The sequence below is a fragment of the Oncorhynchus mykiss genome, chromosome 9 (genome assembly GCF_057628025.1).
Source record: "Oncorhynchus mykiss isolate SJ-2025 chromosome 9, ASM5762802v1, whole genome shotgun sequence".
NCBI classification, from domain to species: domain Eukaryota; kingdom Metazoa; phylum Chordata; class Actinopteri; order Salmoniformes; family Salmonidae; genus Oncorhynchus; species Oncorhynchus mykiss.
In genome coordinates, this window is record NC_143030.1 from 24,061,935 (window position 1) to 24,075,309 (window position 13,375).

The following is a 13,375-nucleotide window of genomic DNA, read 5'->3' on the forward strand; positions in this document are numbered from 1 at the left end:
AGCAAAAACAGCACTTGTGCGCTTTCACCGGAAAAAACGAGGGGAAAGTGCTGATTGTGTTAATAGTCGGGTAGAAATATCAAAAATGAAAATAAATTGAGGAGCAAAGTGTTCCAATCCAAAACAACCACATTAAACTGGCACCAATTTCCTTTTTGAAAAGAGACAAATTAGTCAATTCTGAGAGGTGATATGCATTTCAAATGGCTTGAGATCGCATTATAGCTCATTGCAATTGGTCAATTGAGTCGCCTTTCACCTCAGCATAAAGGCGTCTCATTGACTAGTTGAAAGGAAATAGGAAATGCTGTTATCTACTCAGCAGGATGCCAGTGGTTTAACTAAAGTTTTGTGTACAAAGAAATGTCAATGACATCTCGAATCGATCATACCATCCTAATTTGCATATTCCTTCAGGGTCTGTTGTAGGGGAATTCTCAATACGTAGATACTTTATTCACCATGAAGCATATACAGGACACGTCTACTCACAGCGATTTCGAAGTTATTAAAGAGACGTGTCTTGAACAATCTTCAGTGCGCATTCCTACGTTTCTCAGCACCTTGTGGACTGCAGTCATTAACGCTCAGCAAGTTCCCAAATATAGGGTTCGACAAAGTTTGGTAAAACGTTTGCGCAAGAGAGGAAAACAACGGCCAATTTGTGCCAAAGGAACAACAAAGCTAAATCCTACAGAGCACAAATGATTATGGGGTCAACTACAACAGGTTACGCCAACGCAGCACTCACAACACACATCGGATGAGGAATTGACACGGGAAAGAGTCTTTGTCTATCGGGAAAGGCAATGGGGACCAAAACAATGTGGCATCTTACCAGTGCCATTCCACAATAAGAATTCCATCATAATAACGATAGCTAACATGAGGAAGAAAATATAAAAGACAAAAGATAAGAGTTAAAAAACAAAAACCTCAATAAGACAAAGCATAGCCTGCGGTGTTATTCAAGAGAAGAGAAACTGAGTGAAATGAAGTCAATGTGCAAAGAGAGAAAAAAAAAACATGGAACCTTCATTTAAAAAAAGCAACGTGATGACATCTGAACATAAAGTGAGACATCAAATGATGAACACACCGCCAAATATAAGAAAAAGAGTGAAGAAATGTCCTACTAAATTATGACCTAGCAGGAGTCTGGACATTCTTTACAATCCAGTAGAATGTTTTCTTCAAAATCAAAACGCTCACTGTGTCAGACTTAAAAACAATCCATTATTTTCATCATCAAACAATTTGATTATTAGTAGCAGGCTAAATTGTTAGCAGTAGCCTAAATCATTTAGAACTTTAAGATTTGAAACTGATACAGTCCATTCAAAGCAACTAATAGTGTGGTTAAAATAGCAGTAGGCCTATTCGTTTTGTATCATATTTGTTTTCATTGTCACAGGTGCCATTTTGGACATAGCCATGTGGAATGAGATATTGTACATGCATCTAGAGGTAGGTCTATCAGACGCCAGAGCTGGGAGAGAAGGGGTCATGACCCTTATGTCGTGGTCTGAGAGACAGAGAGGCCGGAGGTGAGGCTTCTGATTGGCCGAGGGAGGCAAGTGTGACAAATCATATGATAGAGAGAACTCTCCACAGAGAAATATATCCTCTCCACAGACAAACAAGGCAATGCATCTCAAAGAAATAATCTCTATAGCTCACTCACAGTATTTTTAGATGACATCTCCCTTGATGAATAGCTAGGGGAAGTTCAAAAACTGTACTTACTATATTTTGAGATGTAAACAATTTGTTACTAGCAACTGATCAAATCATCCAATTATACAAAATGGTGTGCTTACATTTCTCCATAGTTACATTTAAAGCCACTCAGTTGGTGACTATCAACTCAATAACCCGTTCAAAGTCGGGTCGCACTATCAAAAGCTGTGTCAACAGTGTTAGCACTAACACGGATGACACTCACAACCTGGGCTGTTGTGGTGACCCCTGTTACCGCCACACCGGCAGTCATGAGTCATGACCACAGTAAAATCCCACGTGACCGTTGAGTCGCTGTAATAGCGCTTTCTAAGGTGATGACTCATTCAAAACAGCCATACACATAGAGCTTCTGCATAGGCTTTATAAACCCCCCAAATAATAATCATTAGGATTGTGCTATTCAATACATAGCCTAACGCATATAAGGCATGTCAGACAAAAAAACATTAAACAAAACTGATTTAAGATGTCTTTGGTACATAATTGGTCTAGCTTATACTCCAAAATTAAACAAATTAGAGTAATTACCATTGAGTGTGGACTGTATTATCATGCATGCTGGGTGGACTGGTTACCTTATGCTACACTCCAAAATGTATATCAATGTGTCTGAGAGATAATGTACAGCCCTAGGCGATGCTGTTGGTTCATTGATTGTGCAGGGCTGATTACAGTTAGCTATTGTCATAATTAAATGGGTGACACTTTACCTTTAGCTATAGAGAATATCTCACCACCATGCGTTACCCATCGCCTACAGTCTCTCGTTTATTCTTTCCTCGAGCGCGCAGACAGGCTGTCAAAAGTTTAGTGAAACATGTTTATTGTGAAAACATGTCACTATGGATGTTCTTGAACAGATTTCACTGAGTTTCCCAGACTAAGCCCTGGGTAGCTACAGGAACAAGGTTGGAGAGGCCATGGCATACAGAGTTTGGGCTGAATATCACCTGTCGGGAACAGCGAGAACACGCTCCTCAAACATTAGATGAGTGAAATAAGTGTTCTTAAATGTATTTCCCAGCTGTTCATATTCAACTCCTGCTCCTCCACTATAAAACCAAAGTACAGTAGGTGGGAAAGCTACAGTAGCCGCCTCCATCCGCTATTCGAGAGCGTACAGATGACATGTCTTTGTCCCCCTGCCCCTTGTTCCTGCCCATTTGAAAATGAACCTAATTCTAGATATTACACAAGATTACATTGAGAATAGCCTGACGGGTGAAAATATGATCACTTGATAAGAGAACAGCTGTGCAATTTGAGGCAAGGAAAAGAGCGCAAGCTTTTCTTTGCTACTTTCTCAAATGATCAATAGCCTATAGTCGCACCATGCAACTATACAAACCTTAGAATGTCTTAATTACAACATACAGTGCATTTGGAAACTATTCAGACACATTGCCATTTATTATTTTTGAAGCCTGTTTTTGCTTTGTCGTTATGGGGTATTGTGGGTAGATTGATCAGGGAAAACAAACTATTGAATCCATTTGAGAATAAGGCCGTAACGTAACAAAATGTGGAAAGAGACAAGGGGTCTGAATACTTTCCGAATGCACTTTATGTTGTAATTTCTAAGACATTCTAAGGTTTGTATCATTCACAACTACAGTTGCCAAATCATTCTAAATCGAGCATTTAGGACCTGTTTCAAGTGATCACTTTTATGCTCAACATAGCCAGTTCATATGCGCCCTCGCTCTGTAATGGTAAAAAAATATCCTTTCTATTTTATTCAGCTAAGTTCAATTATATTATTCTAACTATAAAATCAGATAAAATAAAATAATGGTACAGGACTTATAAGCATATCTTGTCAGCTAAATGAACAAGCCTACAGCTTATGGCATGGAGCATAGCCAGATAATATAGGCTTACAGTAGACCAACTCATATTCTGTTCTTCTGAAATACATTTTCTCTCCAAGCATAATGCTTCTTTAGACCTGACTAAAATAAATAAAATATTTATTGTGATGGTGACCGCCACAGCCCTAATCACAAATAAACAAAACCAAGCTAAACTCATGGTCACCCTAGCTCCAATCAGAGTCCACAGAGACGCAACAGTACGCACGGCCCATTATAACATATAATCATATTCACAAACCTCATTTTAAAATCGGTTGTTATTGAGTCACTGACAAATGTCACAACAGACTGCGCAGCTCTGGGCTTTGAACTCTGCCGTGCCAACACGTCTCAGACCGCTATCGATACTATCCAAGAGAGTGCTGATGACACTGATACAGACGGCTCTGTCTAGTAGGGTGTTCTGTTGTCTATTAGGAACGGGATACACAGAGCAGGCATCGTCTGGAAAACGAGCCTCGGCACTGCAGGCAATGTGAGTGTGTGCCTGCGTGCGTGAGTAAGAAAGAGTGTCTACTGTATGTGAGAAAGAGTGTGACTGTGTGGGTGTGTGTGGCGGGGTGTATAGTGTGTGTGTGTGTACTCGCTGACAGAACTAGGCCAGCAGGGTCTCACTCCACTTTGACAAAAGCATTGACAGGCGGCTGGAGATGATGCCTAGCATTACAGCCATTAAACACAGTGATGCTTCTAGAGTGTCTTCGAACTGCCGGACAGGGAAAACACAGAAGCTCTTTATCCATCAGTAGGATATAGGAATGGTAGACAGAGGCAGAAAAACTACTTAAGCCCGGCCACAAAATAAGTCTACCCTGACACCTGGTTGGACTAACACCCCTAAGTGAACCAGAAAAATGCTGTGTCATCGTTTTGGCTGATTCCTTTCGTCTCCTAGAGGCGCAAAGGGCCTCACGGTGTCATTGTGAACTAATGTAGTGTTCCCAGACACCACCGACTCCACTTTGTTCCAAATGACCTTGAATTACTATTTAGTCACTTAACAAACAGATACACATCATGACCAAAAGTATGTGGACAGCTGCTCGTTGAACATCTCATTCCAAAATCATGGGCATTGATATGGAGTTGGTCGGCCCTTTGCAGCTACAACAGCCACCACTTTTCTGGGAAGGCTTTCCACAAGATGTTGGAACATTGCTGAAGGGACTTACTTCTATGTGGCTTACCACTTCACGGCTGAGCCGCTGTTGCTCCTAGACATTTCCACTTCACAATAACAGCACGTACAGTTGACCAGGGCAGCTCTAGCAGGGCAGAAATTTGACAAACTGACTTGTTGCAAAGGCCGCATCCTATGACAGTGCCACGTTGAAAGTCACTGAGCTCTTCAGTAGCGCCATTCTCTGCTGCCAGTGTTTGTCTATGGAGATTGCATGGCTGTGTGCTCGATTGTATACACCTGTTAGCAATGGGTGTGGCTGAAATAGGCGAATCCACTTACTTTAAGGGTTGTCCACGTACTTCTTATATATAGTGTACCACAATCATAGCTAGACATGAAATACAAAAATGATTCAAATTTAAATCAATGACCAAACCTTCAACATTTTATCTAATCTCACCATTGAGACCGATTGTTTTGCGGTGATATCACAATAGGTGGTTAATTTGTTTTCACAAAACACAGTGAGCATATTAAACACATTCATACTAATTCCTTCATTGTCACTCAAACTGCAAGCGCCAGTACACTGTGGGGTTTATAATGTCATTCAGAGTTCCATATCCCGAGTGGCAGGGAGCGCACACCCAGATGCACACACCCACACACACTCCCATTTATGAATATTCATCCGTGTGTTAGCGGATGCCGACGGGCCAGGTTCATTCTACCAGATTGTCTCGTGGCCTTTTCCCTCAGCCGACCAGTGTGCTCTTCCGATAATGAAGTACGCCTGCTGGAATACCTGTCCTGTTTTAACCCTTGCCTCCCCACCATGACACAACCTTTGGTGATAATGAGTTATGAACCTGGAGGGCTCTGCTTCCTGCATCTCTGCATGGCCCTTCTCACCCTTCAGATGTGTTTTGAGAGGTTCACAGGTAAAAAAAACGGAATAAGTTATTCTAAGCAGCGACACATGGTATAACGACACAGCTTCCGTATCAAAGTCTAGGTTTAGTACGACGTACATAACATTGATTGTTCAATATAATTTTGCTGTTTCGGCTGCATTTATGCAAAATTGACTTCGTTAACATTTGTTCAGTATATGTGGCCCGTGCCGGGATCTAACCCACAACCCAGTGGTGTATTCATCCAACTGATTCTGTCGCAAAATGGTTCTTAAAACGGAAGCCAATGGCACGAAGCGGGGAGGGAACTCTCTCAATATGTCGCCCCCCCCCCCCGGGTGCACATTTTTTATTTTTTTATTTTTTGATGATTTGGATCAGTGGTGTAGTGCTAGGGGAAAAAACAAACGTGCACCAAGGGGGGGGCCCCGGGACATAGTTTGGGAAACCCTCCTCTAACACACCGAGCCATCAGAAACTGTTCTGTCATATACCAATGTACTAACTCCCATGTACTAATGTCATGTCTGGAAGGTCTCAATGCCTGAGAGGACGAGTGACTTACTTGATGTTGTCGAGGCAACCCGAGTCGGGTTTGAGGATGGCGGTGTGGTGGAACATCTTGTACAGCGCGATGCCTAGGAATATCACGTTGAGCTGGGAGAGATGGACGAAAGAGAGGAGGGAGCACAGCTGAAATGGAGTTTGTGTGTTTGTTGTTGTTGATGCTTTCATACATTTTTTAAATCGGGGAGACATTGTTACAGTTGAGTTGAGTATGTTGTGTCGAAACCCGATGTGGTTTCCCACTTTGCCAAGTAGAGCACAAAATTATATGAAAATTGTATTACAGTATAACTGCCACATATAGAAGTGCCATGTTGTACTTGACAATGAAGTTGAACTAGTTGGCTCCTGATCAATGCAATGGCTGGAGTCTGTCCAAAATGAATGTACTAAACATGCAGTTAACCATAGGAAGCAAACTACATTTGAGACTGATAGATTTAAGACTGTTTGCAGTTCTCCAAACTGCTCTCATCAGGAGTCATATAATGTCAAACAGAACTGAACATATAGGTTCGGTAGAAATACCACAAGTATAGCCCAATAGAGGAACCAAGTAGTATGGAGCATCAGAATTGTTGCTGTTATCATTTTTTATGCCTCAAACATGAATCAGCTAAAAGCTCAGATGTCATTGTGGACAAGAGGTACAGCTATCTCAAGATGGTAGACGGAGTCCTTGTATTTTTCCCCAGTATATGCTTATGCGGTTTATGAGTGTCTGCTTGTGTGTGCATGTTACTGAGTCTGTGTCCTATCTCTGTGCCTCAAGGTACAAAGTAGCAGCAGAGATAGCGTATGATTCCAGGCGGAAGTTCTGGGCGAAAATCAATCATTATCGTGGAACGGGATCACTCTGAGACTGAATACTGAGCAGTGTTCGTCTCTCCTCTCTCCCTCGCCAAAGACATCTCTGTCGGTTGTGCGGAAAAAGCGACTAACCGGAATAATTCACAATTCACATCCTCATCCATTTCCCGCCATGACACCTGACCAGCAGTGGCTTATATTACAGTGGAAAGTGGATGTTAAGCTCTCTCTGGACCATTTAAGTGGTGCCCTGAGGTGCTAAGTAGGGTTAATGAGATAGTATGGTAGTGGGAAAGTAGGGACGCTTACCATAATTATCAAGGTTGCCGGTCCTATGAAGCTCCAAATGAAGTAGGTGTCCAATCGAAGCCAGCACCTGGAGGGGAGGAACGAGACAGAAGAGAGAGAGAAAGGACGAGCGAAGAGAGAGGAGAGAAAAGAGCGCGATGAGAGAAACGCACAGGACATACATCAACATGGAGGCTGGAGTGACAAAGAGAAATGAGCACTTCAAACACAGTGCCCGCAAGGGGGTAGGAGAGTTATGACCGTTACATGAGGGTTACATGAGGGTTTGGAGGGAGGATTTGGGTGGTTTCAGTGTCATAACTTCTTATTGGCTGTGATGGTCACAACAGTGTTATCAAAAGGACAAAACTCTAATGTGGCTCCGGGCTGAAGTTTCCCCGAAGTAGCCTTGCGGTTAAGAGTGCCGGGCCAGTAAACAACGGTTCACTGGTTTGAACCCCAGAGCCGACTAGGTGAAAAATCTCTCGATGTGCCCTTGAGCAAGGCACTCAACCCTAATTACTCCTGTAAGTCACCCTGGATAAGACCGTCTACTAAGGTACCCAATCCTAACCTTAACCGTTAGTGGAGGAAAAAGCTCAACTACATCAGGATCAGCGTCAACTTCCCCCTACTTCTCTAAAAATGATCCTGTGTGCAGCTGGTATGTTCATTGGGTTAGAGGTTCATTCCATATAAGGAATAGAATAGTAGCACAGAATTGATGCTTCGAAACGTTTGCACAGAAAATAATAGGAAATTCTGAACTTCTTAATGGAATTCCATCCCCTTAATTTAATTCCATTCCCAACACACCTCCTGATTTGACGGACTTTAAATTTAATGGACTTCAACCATACAGACACTAATACCATTTTCACACTATTGTGCCGACCAAACCATACTTTGCTAACTCAGATACATTTTCTTATCACATTTTCCTTTCGAGTACAGTTCCAGCAACTAAAGTGGATGTCTTACCAGGCCAGCTCAGAACAACTCGCCTCAGCTCGGGAGTGTGAAAAGCGCCATAGAGACAGATGAACTGTCCAGCCTCGTCGTGTTAACCAATGAACCACTCTCACGGTCACATTACCATATTAACAATGCAACACCGTGTGCTTGCTTGACTTCTCCGTGGCAGTTACTAGACTCTAGTTGGTTGATTGAAAGCGAACGGGCCCAGATATGAGAGCGCATGGGAGCAGATGTGGGATGAAGGTGATACTGGGAAGGCGAACGACAAAAAATGAAGTTGATTCATGACCTTCCGGCTAAATTATTAATAGTTTAATCTCCGGCGCCGCGCGATAGACCTCCATTTTTGGCCATCGGAAATTACAGTTTCCTACTCTGTTGTCATTTGGATGACAAAGAGGCAAAATGGAAGTGGCAGCGAATTAGCCGTAATTCAATAGCATTTTAAGGCAGATTGAAGTGTGAAGAGGAGTGCGCACTTAGCTTCGGACAGCGCAGGCCATACTCAAACACAGGGAGGAAACCCGACAATGCAACTCAAGATTTAATTATAACTTGTCACCTCATATCCCAGACTACGAGAGTGAATGTTCAAGAAACACTGAAAAGAGATTCATTTTTCTTACATTCATTTCATGGACATTTTCACACGGCATAGCCCTAATGGAATTTTTCAACGATATAAAGTGTCGGTAGCGTTATTAGACTTGAAGTGAAAAGCTCAAAAGCCTTGGCCAGGTTTTTACTAATACTTCACACACTAACATGCTCGATCACAACCCGATGCCTTGATAAAAGTCAAAATATATATAACCAGAATATACCGAGACAGAAAACAATGCATGCATTCCAAATGGCACCGTATGAGCCCTATGGGCCCTGGTCAAAGGTAGTGCACTATATAGGGAATAGGGTGCCATTTGGGTGCCAGTGGCTGTTCATTTTGTATTACTGGGACTTGATACTTCTCCCCCTGGTCAAGAGATGATGTAAACACACACAAGTAGTCAATATAATTTAAAAACATGTTTTTTTACCACGTCTGATCACAGAAAAGCAGATTTATTCAAAAGGCAATGGCTGTCATTTCTGCCTTAGTGCGTGAACCAGCAAGCCTCCCTGCCTCCTGTCCTCTCCAGTCATGACAGAATTCTCTGTTGCCTTTTGAGTCTATCTATTTTCGCTTGTGTCAGGCTGAAGCTGTATTGGTGGCCATCTCCTCAGAATCCTCTTGGTAAAGAAGCTAAGGGAATAGAAACCTGGGAAACCTAGGTTCCCCGATAAGACAGAGTAGCGTTTTCTCTCCCAACGTCTAGTGTTGGGTACTCACGTCGGTGACACTGATTCACAGCAACTTGACACATTAGTTTAGCTCAAAGAGACACTTTGTAGAGGGGGGAGAAAAAAGCGCTACAAGACAACTGAAAGAGACTTTAAGTCGCGCGTGACGTTTTCTCTCTCATGATGGGCTCCAGCTACGCCAAGTTGTTGAAATGCAGTTTGTCTATTGCAAAATGGATAGAGTGGCCCTTAAAGTTTGAACAAACTGTCATTATTAATGTCAGACAAATGACCAAGTAAAGGATTTATGGTGAAATGTGAGCTAGGTGCCTTTTTTGGTTGCAATGTTGTGATTAGTGAATATGAAGTGAGTTAATCTTCTTATGGTATAACATGGTATATGTGCGTGTGTGGTGTGTGTGTGTGTGTGTGTGTGTGTGTGTGCATGTGGTGTATACAAGCGCACTTGAACATGTCCAGTATGACATGTTTGATGAAACATCTCATGAGCAAACTGCTGATGCTGATGCTGGTTTATATTTTTTCGATCGGCTACAGATTTAGTGAAAGAGGAACGGTGTCTCCGTGTCATTGTTAGGACGGCGGTTCATGTTCCAGAGAGAAGCGCGAGAGCAAATCAAATGAGCATCTCGAACATCTTCTGCGGGGAAACAGAAGAACCGATGAAGACTGCCGTCTCGCCGTCTACCTTTCTCTCTTCGTCTCCGTCTAGCGCCCCCCCCCCCCCTCCCCAATCTCTCCATCTATTGCTCCCTCAGATATTGCTCCCTCCTTCACTGCAGCCGAGGTGAGTAAGACATTTAAACGTGTTAACCCTCGCAAGGATGCAGGCCCAGACGGCATCCCCAGCCGCGCCCTCAGAGCATGCGCAGACCAGCTGGCCGGTGTGTTTACGGACATATTCAATCAATCCCTATACCAGTCTGCTGTTCCCACATGCTTCAAGAGGGCCACCATTGTTCCTGTTCCCAAGAAAGCTAAGGTAACTGAGCTAAACGACTACCGCCCCGTAGCACTCACTTTCGTCATCATGAAGTGCTTTGAGAGACTAGTCAAGGACCATATCACCTCCACCCTACCTGACACCCTAGACCCACTCCAATTTGCTTACCGCCCAAATAGGTCCACAGACGATGCAATCTCAACCACACTGCACACTGCCCTAACCCATCTGGACAAGAGGAATACCTATGTGAGAATGCTGTTCATTGACTACAGCTCGGCATTCAACACCATAGTACCCTCCAAGCTCGTCATCAAGCTCGAGACCCTGGGTCTCGACCCCGCCCTGTGCAACTGGGTACTGGACTTCCTGACGGGCCGCCCCCAGGTGGTGAGGGTAGGCAACAACATCTCCTCCCCGCTGATCCTCAACACTGGGGCCCCACAAGGGTGCGTTCTGAGCCCTCTCCTGTACTCCCTGTTCACCCACGACTGCGTGGCCACGCACGCCTCCAACTCAATCATCAAGTTTGCGGACGACACAACAGTGGTAGGCTTGATTACCAACAACGATGAGACGGCCTACAGGGAGGAGGTGAGGGCCCTCGGAGTGTGGTGTCAGGAAAATAACCTCACACTCAACGTCAACAAAACTAAGGAGATGATTGTGGACTTCAGGAAACAGCAGAGGGAACACCCCCCTATCCACATCTATGGAACAGTAGTGGAGAGGGTAGCAAGTTTTAAGTTCCTCGGCATACACATCACAGACAAACTGAATTGGTCCACTCACAGAGACAGCATTGTGAAGAAGGCGCAGCAGCGCCTCTTCAACCTCAGGAGGCTGAAGAAATTTGGCTTGTCACCAAAAGCACTCACAAACTTCTACAGATGCACAATCGAGAGCATCCTGGCGGGCTGTATCACCGCCTGGTACGGCAACTGCTCCGCCCTCAACCGTAAGGCTCTCCAGAGGGTAGTGAGGTCTGCACAACGCATCACCGGGGGCAAACTACCTGCCCTCCAGGACACCTACACCACCCGATGTCACAGGAAGGCCATAAAGATCATCAACCACCCGAGCCACTGCCTGTTCACCCCGCTATCATCCAGAAGGCGAGGTCAGTACAGGTGCATCAAAGCTGGGACCGAGAGACTGAAAAACAGCTTCTATCTCAAGGCCATCAGACTGTTAAACAGCCACCACTAACATTGAGTGGCTGCTGCCAACACACTGACACTGACTCAACTCCAGCCACTTTAATAATGGGAATTGATGGGAAATGATGTAAATATATCACTAGCCACTTTAAACAATGCTACCTTATATAATGTTACTTACCCTACATTATTCATCTCATATGCATACGTATATACTGTACTCTATATCATCGACTGTATCCTTATGTAATACATGTATCACTAGCCACTTTAACTATGCCACTTTGTTTACATACTCATCTCATATGTATATACTGTACTCGATACCATCTACTGTATCTGCCTATGCTGCTCTGTACCATCACTCATTCATATATCCTTATGTACATATTCTTTATCCCCTCACACTGTGTACAAGACAGTAGTTTTGGAATTGTTAGTTAGATTACTTGTTGGTTATTACTGCATTGTCGGAACTAGAAGCACAAGCATTTCGCTACACTCGCATTAACATCTGCTAACCATATGTATGTGACAAATAAAATTTGATTTGATTTGATTTGATAATTGGGAGTCATGTGAACGCTAAAGACGCTAACCATAACGGCTTGACATTCACACGGCTACGGCTAGCGTTTGAGCTTGCATTTTCCACTGTTAAACATTTTGTCAAGTCAGCAGAAGTCCTGTTTGAGAATAACCGCTCAGGTTATAATGAGCAGAAAACGCTATTCATTATTAAGGGGTGATGAGGAGCATTAGTTATTGCAGCAATGCCAAATATATATCGTTGGAGGCTAACGACTACCACACATTGTTTTTACTCAAAATGAGTCAGCCGAATCAGTATGGCTGTGGGAATGTGTGAGAAGTAAACTGACTAACTAAATGTGCAAATCAAATGTAGTGTCAGGACAGGAGTTTTTCTTGTGTAGGTGACGTGACGAGGAACAACTCTGTGCCCTTTTATAGTCTACAAGATGTTTCTATTTCAGGTCACACGTTCAGGAAACCCCTCATCTGGGAACATATTCATAAAGAGTCTCAGAGTAGCCATTTTTACATCAGTAGATGTCACAAAGTGTTTATACAGAAACTCAGCCTAAAACACCAAAGAGCAAGCAATGCATCCTAGACCAGCACTCCTACTCTGAGACACATTATGAATACAGGCCATGATCTTAAAATGAATAACAATTTCTCTAAAAAAAACAAAAAACAGAATGGCACAGCAGAATGGAACTACATCTCGACAGCCGTTAAACAAACAAACGCCCAGAATAACCTTACTGAACCTATCACAACCATATTGAATAGTTCAGATATGGCCAACAGCCTGGCATTGTGTACCAGTCATGCTGGTCATACAGATGACTTCTTTGAACAAGCCATTATTTAATTTTTTAAAACTTTTTGAATTAAAAAAGTATATGTTATTATAGTATAATACATGCCACTTAGTAGACACTATTATCCAAAGAAACTTACGTTTTTCATATGGTTGGTGCCAGCAGGAATCAAACCCACAATCCTTTGCATTGCAAGCGCCATGCTCTACCAATTGAGCCACACAGGACCATATTGGCTATGCCACCAGCAGCCTTGCCTCCAAGTAAGAGCTTGTCTAGAAGTGTTTCCCAAACAGGTCCCAAGACCCCCTGTTGTTTCACACA

General features: G+C 43.3%; 1 protein-coding gene across 8 annotated transcripts in view; it reads right to left on the reverse strand.

Moving 5' to 3' along the window:
• LOC110531730 (adhesion G protein-coupled receptor L3) overlaps positions 1–13,375 on the reverse strand; it is a 336,356-nt gene that overhangs the window by 17,030 nt on the left and 305,951 nt on the right. For all 8 annotated transcript variants that reach the window (XM_021615086.3, XM_090183775.1, XM_021615085.3 and 5 more), the window contains 2 exons: positions 7,341–7,407; positions 6,220–6,311 (listed from right to left, as the gene is read on the reverse strand). In XM_021615086.3, the coding sequence (XP_021470761.3) occupies positions 6,220–6,311; positions 7,341–7,407 (159 nt within the window). The remainder of the gene's footprint in view (positions 1–6,219; positions 6,312–7,340; positions 7,408–13,375) is intronic.